The 18847-nt window shown below is 39.1% G+C and overlaps 1 protein-coding gene across 1 annotated transcript in view; it reads left to right on the plus strand.

Annotated features, from left to right (window-relative positions):
* The first annotated feature begins 4024 nt into the window (after positions 1 to 4024).
* VAV3 (vav guanine nucleotide exchange factor 3) overlaps positions 4025 to 18847 on the plus strand; it is a 187581-nt gene continuing 172758 nt past the window's right edge. Inside the window, exon 1 of the mRNA XM_039329572.1 lies at positions 4025 to 4407. Within this exon, the coding sequence (XP_039185506.1) occupies positions 4204 to 4407 (204 nt within the window). The 5' untranslated portion in view covers positions 4025 to 4203. The remainder of the gene's footprint in view (positions 4408 to 18847) is intronic.

Genomic DNA, 18847 nt, shown 5'->3' on the forward strand with positions numbered 1-18847 from the left:
TGCCCCACGAAAATAACATTAAGAGTCTGGATGAGGAAGAGTACTACAAATACTTGGGTATCCTTCAAGCTGACAACATCAAGCACACTGAAGTCAAGAAAAAGATTAGAGGTGAATACATCAAGAGAGTGAAGAAGATCTTAAAGTCCAAACTCAATGGAGGAAATACCATAAAGGCAATCAACACCTGGGCAATCCCAGTCATTAGGTACACAGCTGGAATAGTGGACTGGACTCAAGCAGAACTAAAAGCAATGGATAGGCAGACCAGAAAAATAATGACAATGAATCATGCCCTTCATCCACGCAGTGACATTGATAGACTTTATCTACCAAGGCAAATAGGTGGGCGTGGAATGCTACAAGTACATCAGATGGTTGAAGAAGAAAAAATGGCTTTGGAAGAATATCTGAAGAACAATGATGAAGATGCACTGAAATTAGTATATCAGGAAGGCTTACTAACTACTGGAGAGACCAAACTGGCCTACAAGAAAGACCAAATGAAGAACAGAATAGAGGCATGGGAAGACAAAGCACTACATGGCCAATACATGAAAAAAATAGCTGGGAAAGCAGATAATAATAAAACCTGGCAATGGCTAAGAGCAGGAAAATTGAAGAAAGAGACCGAGGGACTAATTCTGGCTGCACAAGACCAAGCCTTAAGGACAAATGCATACAAAGTCAAAATTGAGAAGACAGCAACAGACAGTAAGTGCCGCCTATGCAAAGAAGCTGAAGAAACAGTGGACCACTTGGTAAGCTGTTGCAAGAAGATTGCACAGACTGATTACAAGCAGCGGCATGACAAAGTAGCAACAATGGTGCATTGGAAGATCTGCAAAAAATATCATTTGCCTGTAAGCAAAAACTGGTGGGATCATAAAATAGAGAAAGTCATAGAAAATGATAAAATTAAACTGCTCTGGGACTTCAGAATTCAAACAGACAAGCACCTGCAACATAACACCCCAGACTTAACAATTGTCGATAAGAAAGACAAAAAAGTCTGGATAGTGGACGTGGCAGTGCCTGGAGATAGCAGAATAGAAGAGAAAGAACTGGAGAAGATAACAAAATACAAAGACCTACAAATAGAAATAGAAAGACTGTGGCAAAAGCAAGCAAGGGTAGTACCAATAGTCATAGGCTCCTTGGGTGCAATCCCAAAACAACTGGAGCACCACTTGAACACCATTGGCATTGACAAATTCGCTATTAGTCAATTGCAAAAGGCAGCCTTATTAGGAACTGCTTCCATCCTGCGACGATATCTGTAATACCATCAAACATCCACATCTGCCTATCCCAGGTCCTGGGTAAGGACTCGATAGGTAGACAAAATGCCAAATCCAGTCTGAACATCTGGCTGACTGTGCGATGATCGATAATAATAATAATAATAATAATAATAATAATAATAATAATAATAATAATAAAGTTGGAAGGGACCTTGGAGGTCATTCAGTCCAACCCCCTGCTCGGGCAGGCAAGAGACAGATTATGAAGCTTTGGACTGAAGTTCTGGGCAAATTATTCAATATCAGCTTGTTGTTGGAAGAAAAAAAAGATGAATCTCAATTTAAACCTCTCTGAGCCCCTAAAAGGAAAGATGAGATATAAATCTAACACAGGAGTGTCAAACTGCTGGCCCATGGGGCAGACACATCATGTGGAAGCCGCGCCCCCCCATTGCCGGCAATGGGAAAAGTGTCCTGATATGTTGTGTGACATCACATGACGTCGCAAGTTTGACATGTCTGATCTAACATATAATACAAAATCATATTCATATGGCTGTTGTTTAGATAGGCAGCTCAAAAACTGTTATATAGGCTACTTAACTGTGTCACTAGTAGTGATATTTGGGGGGGGGGGGTAAGTTTTATTTGGAAATGAATTGTCCTGATTAGCCAATTCCCCTATGCCATGTGACCTATTTACTGGGTAGTTAGTTGATTCCTCCTCCCTGGAGACTGAGGTGACATCCAGTGGTCGGATTCAGCTGATTTGCATCACTTCGGCAGAACTGGTAGCTAATTTTTTGTTGCCCAGCCCCAGAATGGACTTCTGGAAGCAGCATCCAGACGGAGAACCGGTTGTTCACATATTTGAATCCCACCACTGGTGACATCCTAGAGAGGTCCTGTGCAAGTGAATCTTTCTAGAAATCCGGTATCTTCTGAAGATGAATTTATTGACAGTTGGAGGAGATGGCTCAATTGTTTTTGTCACTGAACCCAAAGAATGGCTCAGAGCATGTAAATGTAACATATAAACAATAATATTTAACCATATAATTTATTTTAATATTTGATAACCACATTTGTTAACTACACCAGAAACCACAAGCAACTATTTTGCCACAGAGCAAAAACAGATGGAACTTTATGCATCAGCTGTCCATCGTTTCCAATACACAATTTTTTTTTGTCCTTAAAAGATCAGTATATCCAAATAAGTTAAGCATGTTATATTTAGGTTGTATAAATCTTGATCACCACATGATGGCAGCAAAGATACAAGTAATCCTCGACTTACAACAGTTCGTTTAGTGAATGTTCAAAGTTACAACGGCACTGAAAAATATGACTTATGACTGTGACTTTCACAGTTACGACCCATGCTCATGTGGTCAAAATTCAGATGCTTGGCAACTGGTTCATATTTATGACCATTGCTATGTCTCAGGGTCATGTGACAAGCAAAGTCAATGGGGAAGCCATGTTCCCTTAACAATCAGGTTACAGACTTGTCAACTGCAGTGAACCACTTAACAATTGTGGCAAGAAAGGTCGTAAAATGGGGCAAAGCTTACTTAAGAAATGTCTTACTTAACAACAGAAATTTGTGGTGGTAAGTTGAGGACGATCTCTATTCTTGAGAATATGCTGGTTTCGGCTAGCGAAATATGATAGATCTGATATCATGAACTTTTATTCAGAGTTTCCTGCCTATCTTATTGCAATAACTTCAATCGAAGTGCGACTTACTTCTAACTTATCGCAGTGTGAACTTTTGTTGCACTATGTGCGCGAGCTCTTTCCCTTGAATGAATTACTTCACTGCAGAACTTTATTACATTTGTGGTTGGGACAACCAAGGTATTTTTGCTGTCTCATGTAAAGAGCAAGATGGAAACTGGCCAATTCGAGAAGTGCCACAGCAGGAACAGGCACATTTTATCTTCCATGCTTCATTGCTCCCCAACATCTGCTGCCTGGAAAAGCTGCTTTCTGTTGCCGAGGAAAAACTGGTGATGGAGGATTTAAGCCTGCCGACACCCTCTCTCGCTTGCATGTACACAACCAAAGGTCTGACAAGCCTTGAAGTTTCAAGACCCCAGTAACTGGTCTGAAGTATGTGAAATCAGATGTCGGAGGTTGCCAAAATACTTCTGTACCCCCACGTTTTTTGTTTTTTAAAAAATTCAAATAAACAAACTTGCCTTTTAAAGGAAAATTCGCGCAAAGAAACTGCATCTAAATATATAGCGTGAAACTTATTTCCACAAAACGCCTCCAAGCCTTTCAGCCAATTGTTGTGAAAACACCCCAAGTGTACAATTACCATGTTTCACAGAAAGTGATGTTCCCGCCCTACCATTCGAGGGGTGTGTGATTTTTTTGGTTTGTTTGTTTACATCGGTGTGATTTAGCATTCATTCTTCTTCCCTTTGTGTGTGTTTGTTCTAAGGCTCGACCTCACACACATTCCCAACTTTGGGGCTGTTTGGTACGACCCCTGCCAGGCGCCCGGACGAACCAAGCGCACCCGTCGCCTTCTGAAAGGGGCGAAGGGCCGAGGCAAAGCGCGCGCGCGGAGGTGTGGGTGTATATGTGTGTGGGTGGGGGAAACGCACGCGCTCTTGTTTTCTCCCGCCGCCTCTCTCTCCCCGGCGGTGTGTCTGAGCCTGGAGGCAAGGAGGGAGGGAGGGAGGAAGGGAGGGGCCGGAGGGGAACCGCACGCGCAGCCTCTCGGGCCGCCTTTCAGCTGCTGCTCTTCTCAGTCTGCGCGAGGACTGAAAGAGGCGAGTCGCTGCGGCAGGAAGAAAGAAAGAAAGAAAGGCAGGCAGGAAGGACCGACAGGAGAGCGAGCGCAGGAGCCGCAGCCACAACAGCAACAGCGGCAGCTTCGTGAAAGCTTTGCGCTTTTGGGGAGTTTTCGTGCTCTGGGCGAGCGCCTTGACGGACGCGCACGATGGAGCCTTGGAAGCAGTGTGCTCACTGGCTCATCCAATGCCGGGTGTTGCCGGTCAATCACCGGGTGACTTGGGACACGGCGCAGGTGTTCGACCTGGCCCAGACCCTTCGCGATGGAGTCCTGCTTTGCCAGCTGCTCAACAACTTGCGCCCTCACGCCCTCAATCTCAAGGAGATCAACCTGAGACCTCAGATGTCCCAGGTAAAGTGATGCGAACGTCTCGTTGCCCGGGTTTCTTCCGGGTCTCTGCCTGCCTTATTGTGCCTTGAATCACTTCCCTTGTGCGTTCCCCCATCCCGTCTGGACTGCTTAATGTCTTTGTTTCCATGCAGGGGAGCCTCCAGGATGTCACTTTGGATTAGTGTTGGGCTTTGGCCGGGGTTTTAGCCGGCAGCCTTAGCAAGAGTTGTTCGAATTTGGCAAAAGAGTTGCGAAGTGGTTTTTTGGGAGCACAGATGGAAAGCTGGCTTGTCAGATAATGTGCGGGATGGGGATAGGGATAAAGAAATGAAAGTATAAATCCTTGTTGGGGGGGGGGGGGATATCTACAAGGCTGACAATATATTTAGAAATAAAGACCTCAGTTGTACCCATAATCGGGAGGATGTATAATAACAGTCTCATTTATCCCACCTACTTAATATGCTTAATATGCAGTTCAGTGTATTTTTCTCTTTGTTGATGTTACTTTTCATGTGAAGGCAGTAGAGGGATGGGGTGATAATACAGGGCAATATTAAAATACATAATTGTGCTGTTAAAACTTTTCTCCCCATCTCATTTTGCTGAATTCTGCCTGAAATCACTTAGATCAGCAAGTAGAAGAAAATGAAAGAGGAACTATGTTCTGTAAAAGTGAAGGAAGCTGACTGTTTCCATTACTGTTAATCTGCAGTTATATTAGATGGTACCATAAATGACTTGTTCCTGCCTTCTCAAAGTCTAAATTGAGATATTAAGCCTTTATTGGTTGCATTTATAGGAAATTGTCTCACAGGAAGTATCTTCAGTCAGGAAAAAAAAAGCGAGAACAGTTGCTATACCTTGGAATAGTGCTTTGGCATCTTTAATGATAACATTTATTTAGGGTTGCAAATAGAATGATCTGCTATGGCATTTCAGCCGAAGTACTGTCTAAGCCCCACGGATTGCAAAGAGTGTATTAAATGCAAGCTCCGAAGACTACTTGGCTGTGTGATATTTGAAGAAACTACCTTCAAACTATTGTTGGGTTCCAAGTTCCAGTAAGCTTAGCCATCATGGGAAATTGTCAGGATTCATGGGAATTAATCCAGCAGTACCTGGAAGGTCATATTTTTCCCATCTGTACAAAACATAATGTTTAAGCAAAGCTACTCCATCTCCCAGCTTGACCAGGCCATGGAAGTGAGTTTTAACATCATTTCAGCTGCATGCAAAAGCAAGCGATCTGTCAAAACTCACTGCCACTCTGCCTGGACAGGTAGTCCTCGACTTGCAACCATTCATTTAGTGACCTTTCAAAGTTGCAACGGTACTGAAAAAAGCGACTCATGGCTGTTTCTTTACACTTACAAGCATTGCAGCATCCCCATGGTCATGTGATCAAAATTCGGACACTTGGCAACTGCTTCATATTTATGACGGTTGCAGTGCCCCAGGGTCACGTGATCACCTTTTTCAACATTCTGACAAGCAAAGTGAATGAGGAAGCCAGATTCACTTAGCAACCATGTCAGTAGCTTAACAATTGCAGTGATTCACTTAACTGTGGCAAGAAAGGTCATAAAACGGGGCAAAGCTCACTTAAGTGTCTCACTTAGCAACCCATATTTTGTGCTCAACTGTGGTCGAGGACTACCTGTACTCCAGGTTTGCCTGCATGAGCCTCAGGGCAAATGAAGACAAAGTTGGATTACAGTCAGAACTTAGTCCTACTCTGCCCAGATAAACAGTCATGAAAGCTAGATTGTTCTTAGAACTCTCCCATTGTGCTACTGATAGTTGGCTTGTCCAAGTAAAGCAGGGATCCAACTTTGCCTGCACATTCGTGCACCCAAAGCCAGAAACCTGTCAGAAATTGGAACCCTGTCAGAACTGGACGGCCAGCTTATCCAGGCAACCTATGTGTGAATACCAGCAGGATTCAAGCTTCGTGGACACCTGTCAGAATTTGTGCCTTCTATGCCTGAATGAGCTGCAAAGTCAATATATTCTACACTTTTTTTTATGTAAAGGAACCATTGAGCCAAAATAAATTTGGAACAAGAAATAACGGCAGTTGTCTCCTTCCCTTCTAAACTTTACTTAGCAAAATTGGAAAAGTCTACCATTTTAAAAATTAATTATTTAAAATGCTATATTTATTTATTGCCCAGCTCTAAGCCCACTGAACTCATTAGAGAGCCAGTTTGGTTAATGCACCAGGCTAGAAAGTGGGAGAGCATGAGTTCAACTTCCTTCTTTAGCCATAAAAGCCAGCTGGGTGACTTGGAGCGGGTCACTCCCTTTTAACCTAACTCACCTCATAGGGAGACCAAGGTGTGTTGGATATGTTTGCTGCTTTGAATTATTTGTAAAAACGATAAAGTTGAGATACAAATAAATTAGCGGTATTTGTTGTGAAAAGCGTGGCATAATGGAAAGAGCCATGAAAACTCATCTTTTTATCCAGTCATACCACAGCAAATTTGAGTATCTTATTTTGTTACTACTAAAATTTATTTCCACTGAAATAGACAAGAAGTTGTCTAATTCCATTTAAATTGATTCGTGGATCATACTGTTTTGTCATTAGAAAACATCCGTCTGCATGTCTCCTGATATTTTTCTACTTTCCAAGATCAGCATTTGTTTTTTAAGTTGCATTTTCAGTTCTGTTGAAAATGATTGCATGATGTTGATTCATATAGGGTTGTTGAGTACTTTATGTTCATCATTTCTGACCGGTAATGTTTGCAGCCATATTTTACAGTAGGATAATATTGACAATGTGTTTCTGAGAAAGAATTAAGGTGTAAGATAATTTAAAATTTAGATAACTAACCTCTTTGACTCTGAAGGCTGGGCAGGGTACTAGTGCATTTACCTATGAGACACTTCACAGGCATCTCAACTTCTTTATGTCTTTAGTTCATTCAAGAGAGAGAAACAGCGAAGCTTCCTTCCAGAGATACCATACAGATTGCTCAGGGTTTCTTCTATTAATGCATAGAAAACCACTGAGTTGATTAGAAGATCAGCTGGCTGATAAGAATCTAGTAATATGGAGTATATTTGAATTGTTTTAGAAAGCCTGTAGAAATATTTAAATGCTATTACATGGTGGAAAGGCAACATTTTAAAATATTGAATTGATAAGTAATATTCCATTGGATGCTAGATGATACTATATATCCAGGCTACACCAATTATCTGAACCACCCTTGTTAAGAAATTATGGGTAGTTTGATGCCTATTTTTTAAGTGACAGACACACTGGCTTAGTTTTTGCTCAAAGTTAGTTTGTTTAAATAGTTGCAGTTTTGACTTTCACAGCTTGTTTTGCTTTATTTGTAATTTTAGTGAAGATATTGTTCCGTATTTTTACAGGCCACGATCATAAGAAAATTAGCATGTATTTTTATGAGAATTGGTTCATATATTGTAATTATTTAATACTATTCAGATGTAAAGTCATAGTTTAATCCTGGCTTTATAAGATAATCTCAAATTGGGTTTGTGAAATATGCTGAACTAAAATTAAACAATCTCATTATGACTTATTTTAAGTTTTTAAGATGTTATTGTCTGAAGATGCAAGCTAGGAATAAATGACAATAGCAACAGTGGATGTATACTAGGATTGGCTTAGTTTAGTGTGTTATAACCAAACTTGTGTGATTAATTTACAGTTTAATGTTTTATATGAATAAGAGTTTATTTCATATGTTATAAAAAATCTCATCTAGTGTTAAAGGAGAATGAATAATTTTTTTAAAGAAGGCAGTCTTCTACTGAAATTATAAAAAGAGAGATTACTTATCAGCTCTGATCACCTGATGACATTTTATATTTTTTTCCAGACCAGACCACCTGTAGCTATCTGTTTTTTTTAGAACAGGCTTCTCCAATCTAGACGTGCTGGGCTACACTTTGCATTATCTGGCTTTTGAGGATAGCAGGCTTCTTTAGAATATGAATTAAAACCATTTCACTTTTTTCACTCCATTTCTGGAGCAGCTTTTTTAAAAATAAACTTTCTTTAGGAGAATATTTTTATATTATTGTGTTTCTTAATAAAGGGCTATTACATCTGCTCTCAAAAATATAGATGAGTGTTAGATGGCAGGAAAAATACACATACAGCCCCAGCTTTTTGCTGCCATCTAAGGATTGTCCAGAGTTTTGCATCAAATCTGATCTGCTTAGCAGGAGTTTTCAAGTTTCTTAAGACTCTGCAGCCAGTATTGTAATTTATTTTCATTTCATATAATAAAAATGAACTTTGAATTCACCTGATGCCCTTTGACATACTGTATCATTAATTCTGAGGAGTGAGGGAAAACACCTGCCGTGTATTTGTTTTGTGGATTTAAGCACAAGAAATTTGAGGAAAAAAGTCTTCCTGAGGGGAAAAATTGCCTGCATATGAATTATGCTATGGGTGTCTTTGGAATGAAAGAATATTAAAATTGATCTTAAACTAAATATGGTTGCAGAAAAGCAAATTCGGTTGTAGGCATTTTGGCTCCCCTTTATTTGGTGTTTATTAGACACTATCTTCAGTATCCCATTCAGTTTTGGGTACCATAATTTAAGGATTTAGACAAATTACAGGAAGACAGAAAGAAGACTGGGGAGAGGTAGTGAAGGAGCTGGATAGGTTAAGTTTTGAGAAGACTGGAGAGATATAATATCACTCTCCAAATACTTGAAATGACAGTTGAATAAGGACCAAGATCTGCTTTCTATTATTACAGAACATGGAGCATGAAATAAAAGATTTTAAACTACAGGAAGGCAATTACTAATTGAACATTAGAATTTTTTTTTTCAATGTTCAGAGCAGCATAACTGGGTTATTCGGAGAAGTGGTAACTGGGTTTGTTTAAGCAGAAGCTGGACAGCTATCTGTTCAGTATGTTTCAGGAACAGGACATACACATGTTGTCCTATTCCTGCATATAAACATAGGAATCAAATGTTTCCTAGGATATTGTCTACCAGTAGGAAAAAAGTGATAAAAGTGCATTAACCCATCCTTATTTGGTTTCTGCTTAATATTTTGTTAGGAGACTCCAGCATTGAAATGTTTCTTATTCAATGTATGCCCTGTCTTGAAATCCAAAGAGTTGCTTCAAGCTCGGGCAGATTGTTTTGACCATTTCAGAAGTGTATTGAGCTAAAAAAAAAACACCTTGTTGTCTTATATGAATCCAGCAATTGTTGTACATACCATGGCTTACCACAATAAAGTAAATAGCCATGAAGTTCAATTTGTGGATACAAAACAAGCAATATATCCACTCTCCTCCTCAACATATATCATGTATAGTTGGATACTTTGGCTTCAGAGGCAAAATATGTTCTGGACGTACAGACAGCCCTTAATGGCAGTTCCTTAAATCGGACATGCCTTTTCTTGGATTCATACCGTAAGTGCAGAGAGCAACTGCATGAATTTAGGAAAACTTGCAGCTGGAATTACAACTTTAAGGAATTGCCAACAGGGACTCCTTGTCTCCCCCTATAGTAGATTTTGAAAGGCCTTAGTCTAGATTCAGCCCTTGAATGAATGGAATTTGAAAAGATCTCAGGAGCAAAGCTAGGAGAGGAAGTTCTGGACCCCAGAAATTGGAACATACTGTAATTAGGATTAGTCAGGAATTTTCTGAAGAGATCCACAATCTAACCTGTCTTTAAAGTACTTTCATATGATCAGAAAGATTATTTTCAGTAAACAATTTAGATCAGTTTTTTTTCAAACTTCTCAGCTTTAAAATAGGTGGATTCAACCCCCAGAATTCCACAACCAGCTATTCCCTGATCTCTGTTGCTTAGCCATGCAGTCGTTAACCAAGACGATGATGGTCTTATGATCTCACTTCTTTTAAGGTTGTTAGGTGAACCACAGATGGTCATTAAGTGACATGTCAAGTGGTCATGACTTGTGACTTTACTGCCAGTTTCTCCATTGAATCTGCTTTTTGGAAGTTGGCTGTGAAGTGTGTGAATGGCAATCACATGATTGTGGGATGCTGCAACTGTTGTAATTACCTGCCAGTTGTGAAACCCTTGAATCATGTGAAAGTGGGGGTTGCTGCAATGATCAGTGCCCTGATGATGTAACCTAGTTTGGCTAATGAAATGTCTGCAAGAAAACAACCAAACTCGGAGAGCACCAAGGACCTCTAATTTCATCCCTGAGCTACATATATTTTCCTTTATTGGTACAATTGTAAATGCAAAGACTGATCATAAAGTTACTTTTTCAGCACCGCAGTAACTTTCAACGGTTGCTAAATGGGGTAGTCGTTAAGCAAGGTCTATCTGCATATAAACATGGCAGTTCGCAATGAGCCTTTTTATGATCCCCTTTCCCTAAGTCAAATGCAAGCCAGTTTTACTGCTACATCTTCTGTTTTGAAGAAATAGACTCTGGAACCAAAGAACAGCCTGTAAACCACCCAGAATAATTTTGTAAGGGAGATGTGCAGCATAAAAATGTAATAAATAATAAACATCATACATGAACGGATGGCAGAGTATGCTTGCAATAAATAGAAGTTCAGGGACAAAGTGAGTAGTTTTATATAACCAATGTATATAAATCTTATAACCAACATTGAGAGCCAGTTTGGAGTAAGGGTTAAAGGACCAATCCAGTAACTAAGAACCTCTGAGTGCTACTTAAGCCTCAGGCACAAAGCCAGCTGGATGATCTTGGGCCAATCACACCTTCTCAGCTCTAGGAAAAAGGCAATAGCAAACTGTTCCAAAAATCTTGCCAAGAAAAATGCAGGGGTTAGTCCAGAGAGTTGCCAGGAGTCAACAGTGACTTGGAGGCACAAAAAAACCCTATACAACACTAACAATGGCTATTCCTGTTCTCTAGAATTTTTAGTGTATACATACTTAGTCCCAAAGTGTATAAAAAAAGTAAAGGTAAACTCGTCTAGTTGTGGACAACTCTAGGGGATGGTGCTCATCTCCATTTCTTAACTGAGGGAGCCAGCATTATCTGAAGACATTTCTGTGGTCATATGGCCAGCATGATTATATGCTGAGGCACATGGAACACTTCCTTATCTTCCCACCAAAGTTGTACCTATTTATCTACTTGCATTTGCATGCTTTAGAACTGCTAGGTTGGCAGTAGCTAGGACAAGTAATGGGAGCTCACCCCATCACACAGTGCTTGGGTCCTGAATCCGGGCTGTCAGATTTCTAGCTGACAAACTCAGTATCTTTAAATACATCCCCAAGTGTATAAAATGTGCATGCAATATAAGCATGCAAATGTGTGAGAGACAAAAAAAAATCACTTGTTTACTTAAAAGTAGGCCATAGCACTTGGTGTTTCTGTACAATGTAAGTTAAACATTACATTATTTTAAGCTTGGGGAGCAACAGGCAATATGACAGTACAATAATAAGGAAGCGTTATGATGAATGATAACAATAATGAAGAAATGGAATGGGAGAAATATTTGAAAGAAAAAAATGTTCATAACAGAATGAGAATTCAGAAATGAGAGGAAAAGATACAATAGAGCAGTGGTTCTCAACCTTTTCTTTACCATGGACCCTCTTTAAATATCTTTTGTAGCCACGGACCATGGCTACGGACCCCCAGGACTTAGCTCAAGATTTAAACCATAACATTTCCTCAAGACTTCACAGATCTCCTGCGATGATATATTGCAGCTTCCTGTGGGGATCCAAGACCACAGTTTGAGAACCACTGCAATAGAGAATTAAATGTAGCTAAAATAGTTAAATATATGATGTGCATGAATAAAAAATAAAATGATGTATTAAGGAAGAAAAATAGCAATTTTGAAATCTCTAGAACTGAAAGCAAGGCTCAGTTGACATTTGGGCATTATATGGCCTTTTGTCTTGAGGCCAAGAACATTCATTATTGCTGCTTGCCTAGTTGAGCATGCTAATGGAGCTTTCTTGCTGAGGAAGTAGCATTAGATGTCCAGAGTCTCCTAAAACAATAGTTTTTCTAGCAGAAAATCTGTGTATAAGGAAGGTAAGAAATCTTTGATTTCATTCCAAATCTCTTCATTTTTGGAGAGAGAAATGGGGTTCATGTGAATGAATTTTATTGCAGATGGGAAAACAGATTGTTTTATTCTACAGTGCCAAATCCTGTTTTCAGTCTCTGGGCCATAATACGTGTTACATAGTAAATGTATTTAAACCACCTTTCTCCAACATTACCCTTCCAGAACTGCAAATGAGCATAGCCCAAGTATCTGAAAGAGACCAGATCAAGAAATGTTGATTGATATTTATGTACTGTTGTAGCTAACAGAAGTTGAAATCAAAAGAGTGAGGGAAACCATACAAAGGGATGATCATCAGACTGACTTCTCAGTTATTCAGTTATTCCTTCATAAAGTATCTAGGCCTTGTTATTTTAGTCCATCTTAATTGGAAAAGATAAAGAGCAGTATCTGTTCCAGTAAATAATACAGCTAATCCTTGATTTATAACTGTAATTGAGCCCAGAATTATAGTTATGATGGTCATGAAGTGGATCATCACATGACTGTGCCTGATTTTATGACCTTTTTGCATCAATCATTAAACAAACTCCGTGGTCATTAAATGAATCCATTACACCTAAAGGTTTTTTTTTGTTGGAAACCAAAAGCAATCACTTGAATATCGGCAGAAAATATAAAAAATCATGATTGCATCACTGTGGGATGCTGGAGATGGCTGTAAGAGCAAGTCAATTGTCAAGAGCCCATACAGATAGTCCTTGACTTACACAGTTCATTTAGTGACCGTTCAAAGTTTCAGTGGCATTGAAAAATGTGACTTATGATTTTTTTTCACACGTACGATCATTGTAGCATCCCTGAGGTCATTTCAAGGGTAAAAGTTGGACCCTTGGCAACTGGTTCATATTTATGACGGTTACGGTGCTCTAGGCTCACGTGATCACCTTTTGCAACCTTCTGACAAGAAAAGTCAACGGGGAAGCCAGATTCACTTAACAACCATGTTACTAAATAACTGCAGTGATTCACTTAACAGTGGGGGCAAGACAGGTCATAAAAAGAGGCTACAATCACTTAATCAATTCTCACTTATTAACAGAAATTTAGGGCTCAGTTGTGGTCCTAAGTTGAAGACTACCAGTACTATGATCATGTGACCATGGGACTGTGTGTGGCTATTGTAACTTTGAATGGTCTCTAAGAAGTCATTAAGGGAGGACTACCTGTAAAGGATTCTCACAGAATTATATAAAACTCTTAACGCTAAGTACAGTCTATCCTTGTGGAAAGATTGAAAACTGGGAAAATGATTTGGAATTAGATTTGGCAGAATCCCACCGCTACATTTTGTAGCATAGAATTCCTTTTAGATCTATTTTGGCAAATTGTCAAGAACTGAACATAATTCACAGAGCTACATTCTACAGTAATTGTATCTAGTAACATTTTTTTCCTGATTGTGCTGGCAGTTGTTGTAAATAAATTGACACGTATTATCATCTCTGATGGCAATGCCCAGTTAGGCTGTCAACAGTCCTTTATAATGCATCCTGCTGTTGGTTTATTGCCTGTATTTCTTAAAGCATTAAATCAATGCGAATAAGAAAAGGAGTCAATTCCTATTGTTCAGTTCAGGATGGTTTCACAACACACTGGAAAACAAAAGTTCATATTTCATGGGTCAGTGTTATTTAAGTGTGGGAAATTACACTCCACAACAACAAAGATTTTTTTGAGGAAAGAAGCAGCAACAAATTTTGCCCACTATTGAGCTTGTCTTTTTAAAAAGTGACATTTTGCACAAATTGTTTAAAACTGGTCTTTAAGTTCTCAGTATTTTTTTCATAATATCACATATGTTTGTATATGTGTGCCCTACACCAAGATTTCATACTGTCAGTTTTTCTGATGGCTCCTCTTTTTTGTTATTTTTCTTATATATATATTTAAAAAATCAAAAATACGCAACAAATGCATGTAGAGAGAACCTTTATTTCATTGAGTCCCATAAAGGGGTTATTTATTTATTCCCTGCCTTTATTATTTATATTTTACCCCTTACCCTTAGAACCCTTTCACTAAATATGAGGTTACAAAATAAACTTAATTCTTTCGTTGTCTTTGTAGTATTAGGAAAAATATCACTATGCATCTTATTTGCTTCCACTTTTAGCTAAGAGCAATATGAGAAAATAATGATCTTGAAATTCTATTTGCTTTGGTTTATATCCCATCGTTAATTCTTTTTTTTACCAGGAGCAAAGTAACGGTTTGTTAGACTTATAGTAGTTTATACAATGGTTTCAAGTTACTGATAGAAAAATATAGTCCCAAGCATGCATGTATTGAGTTTGTGGTTAGTCACAGTTCCAGTGTTTGTGCTCTTAGCTGATATAAAATGTGTCATTGTGGTTTTTACAAGTTAGCTGCTGTTGGTCAGTAGGAAACTAAGCTTATTCTGGTTGGGCTGCGACTCCTCCTGAAAGTTCAGATCAGCAGTGTTACACTGCTCTTCGCCACATTTGTGTCTATATTCTCTGGTGGTAGTTGTGATGAGTGTGTTTGCACACTTCAATTATGCCAGGTAGAACTTTTCATGAGTTGGCTAGAACTGGCAATAGTTAACCCATAGCTTGGTTGCATTCTAGCTTGGTTACCGCAGTATGCTCTACATGAGACTGCCCTTGAGCACTATATAGTAACTCAACTGGTACAATATATGCCAGCAGGCTACTTACTAAAACATGATACTAGAAGCTGAAAGGATTACAGCTGAAAAGATTACACTGAAAGGATTACAGCAATAGCACTTAGGGTTATATACCACCCCATAGTGCTTTACAGCTCTCTCTAAGTGATTTACAAAGCCAGCATAGTCCCCCCAGCAATCTGGATCCTCATTTTTAACAAACTCAGAAGGATGGAAGGATGGGTCAACCTTAACAGGATCAGAATTGAATTCCAGACTGTGGGCAGACTTAACCTGCAGTACTGAATTCTAACCACTGTGCTACCAGCTCTCCTCTTGGTGATGATAGTTGTAATTCCAAGGATAATTTAAGATTTGGTTTCCTGCCCCATCTTTAAAGGTGTAGGGATTTATCTCAATATGAACCTGATGAAATATTAGATAGTAGGAGAGGCTTTCTTAAAGAAACCTTTACTTTCTGGGATCCATTTGTTGATCAGATAGGAAAGAACTTTCTCCTGTGTCATCCTTAGTTAGGAAGTGCAAGGGAGAGGGCAAGGAGTGCTCAGGTCCCATTCTTTCAGCTTCTAAGAAAGGAATTAAAATTTTCCTTTCCAGTCAGGCCTTTTCTGACTGAATCAATCAATCAATCATTGAACTGTTTTTATTAGCTGAAGCTATCTACATTTTTATTTTTTTACTGTTAGCTACATTAAGTACCTCTGGGTTGAAAGATGAATAAAAATCAAATCCCATCTAGTAAAATTAATACATTTGCATTGGTAAAAGCCTTTTTATGTATATGTTAAAAATATAACAATTCAGTGTCCTCTGTGGACAAAGAAATAACTAATTAAATACTGTACCATATTTCGTGGGATTATTGCATGGGTATTAGAAAAGTACAAATGAAAGAATTTTAAAAATTATATACATGCTTTATATTGCCCTCCTGATCTATAATTTCTTTTGCACATTTAAAATAAAATAAGAAATTATCATTTTCTAAATTATATGTTTTTCTTTTCATTTAATATATTCTTTAGATGCTTTTTTACATCATTTCATTTGAATCCAGCTGGCGTGTAGATATTTGAAAAGGTTTACATTATTGAAATCTGATTCACAGAATTTTTATGGTGAAACAGACATTGACCGGTGTTATTTTGTTTTCATACTTAACTCCTCCCGTGTGGTAATGTTGATGAGGTAAACTGGTAATAGTAATAGTAGTAAAGTTGGAAGGGACCTTGGAGGTCATCTAGTCCAACCCCCTGCTCGGGCAGGAAACCCTACACCATTTCGGACAAATGGCTGTCCAGTCTCTTCTTAAAAACTTCCAGTGTTGGAGCATTTACTGCTTCTGGAGGGAGGCTGTTCCACTGATTAATTGTTCTCACTGTCAGGAAGTTCTCCTTAGTTCTAGGTTGCTTCTCTCCTTGATTAGTTTCCACCCGTTGCTTCTTGTCCTGCCTTCAGGTGCTTTGGAAAATAGCTTAATTCCCTCTTCTTTATGGCAGCCCCTGAGATATTGGAATACTGCTATCATGTCCCCCCCCTTGTCCTTCTCTTCGTTAAACTAGACATACCCAATTCTAGCAACCGTTCCTTATATGTTTTAGCCTCAAGTCCCCTAATCATCTTTGTTGCTCTTCTCTGTACTCTTTCTAGAGTCTCAACATCTTTTTTACATCGTGGTGACCAAAACTGGATGTAGTATTCCAAGTGTGGCCTTACCAAGGCATTGAAGAGTGGTATTAATACTTCACGTGATCTTGATTCTATCCCTCTGTTAATGCAGCCTAGCAATGTGTTGGCCTTTTTGGCAGCTGCCGCACACTGCTGGCTCATATTTAAGTGATTGTCTACTAGGACTCCGAGGTCCCTCTCACAGTTACTTCTATTGAGCATGGTGCCACCTATGCTGTACTTGTGCATTTGGTTTTTCTTGCCTAATGTAGAACCTTGCTTTTTTCACCATTGAATTTCATTTTGTTAGTTAGTGCCCAGTGTTCAAGTCTGTCCAGATCCTTCTGTATCTGAAGCCTGTCTTCTGGAGTGTTGGCTATTCCTGCCAGCTTGGTGTCATCTGCAAATTTGATGAGTTCACCATCTATCCCTTCATCCAAATCGTTGATGAAGATGTTGAAGAGTACTGGGCCCAGAACAGAGCCCTGGGGCACCCCACTACACACTTCCCTCCATATAGATGCAGTTCCATTGAGGACCACTCGCTGAGTACGGCCGGTCAGCCAGCTACGGATCCATCTGGGGTGGTTCTGTCTACCCCACATTTTTCTATCTTGTCAAGTAGTAGGTTGTGATCTACTTTGTCAAATGCCTTACTGAAGTCCAAGTAAATTATGTCCACAGCATTCCTCTGATCCACTAATTTTGTCACTTGGTCAAAGAATGCAATAAGATTTGTCTGGCATGATCTATTTTTGACAAACCCATATTATTAACATTTGTGGGCCCAGGATTTTGGGAAGTAGACACAAGTTTGCCAGGCCTCCTGCAGAAATCTAGACGAAACATTGCTTTGTGATATAATAGGAGCATTATAATTGTCACCTTTGTGTAGCTGGATTCCATCTTGCTGTAATATAAGGCCTGCTGGGTAGGATGTATAAAAAACACAGTACTCTCTTATACCTGCTGCGCTTTTTCTGAGGAACCATAATACTTGTGTGATTGATTCTCTGTCCAGTGCACAATGTTGCTACAGTAGTAATTACATTATTCCAAGAATATGTGAGTAGAATCTGCAGATGCCCAAGAATCTCCATTAAAATGAAATACTCATTTGTACTGTATGGAGATGAGGGGAATGATCGTCTGGATATTGCTTGCTTTGTAGTAAGATTCCATATAGCCTTTTCCTGTGATTAAGAGGGAAGAAACTTATAGCTGACTGGTATATGATTGGAAGAAGTCCCAGGTGATGAGAAAAATCAGAATCTGCTAACAGATGTTATTCAAAGGCATAAGCTTTCCTCATTTTACCTGATACCTAGATTGGCTACCTGCCGCTCATGAAGGACGATGTGTTTGAATAAAATTTTTAGTCAGAAAAAGTGCTGCCAGACTCCTGATTTCTTGCCATCAAGAGACTAATATGCCTCTCCTTCTACAGTGCTTACAAGGTGATGAGAGATTATCATGTGTGCACGCCTGTGTTTGTGTTAAAACAGATTGTTTGCATAGGGCATTAGATACACAAATTCTTAAGCAGCAGTGGAAATGTGCTGATTCATTAGAGCTGTTGGCAGCTCGGACTCTTGATTTTGTTATGTTAGTAAATATATGTGATATCTATTAGGGCTGTTCAAAGTGTTCAAAAGAGGAGCTTCTCAGTATGTTATTATAAGCTCAGGTCCATTTCTCAAGTGTGTCAAAAAAGGAAGCCTGGTTGTTTGGAAGGCTTGTACAGCTGTTCTAAGGACTGTCCCAGGTTTTCTGCCCGTATGTTTGCATGCTCAGTGGCTTTGCTGGCACTCTCTTAGTTAGGCTTAGCAGACATGTTAATATAAAAATTAAACCCCTATTTTTTTTAAAAAAATCTTAAAATGCCCCCCCCCCCCAAAATCTATTCTCCATTCTGTGACAAGTCTGGCTTTGGACGATAGAAGTAGTGAAGAAGAATGTATTCTTGGGTGGAAGGGAAATGAGATTATATGACTTGTAAAGTACAGAGATTATAGATTGTAAGGAACTTCAAGAATAATGGGCCAATAAGCAGTCATCATAG

The sequence above is a fragment of the Crotalus tigris genome, unplaced genomic scaffold (genome assembly GCF_016545835.1).
Source record: "Crotalus tigris isolate CLP2741 ecotype Arizona unplaced genomic scaffold, ASM1654583v1 scf7180000024401.5802323, whole genome shotgun sequence".
NCBI lineage: Eukaryota > Metazoa > Chordata > Lepidosauria > Squamata > Viperidae > Crotalus > Crotalus tigris.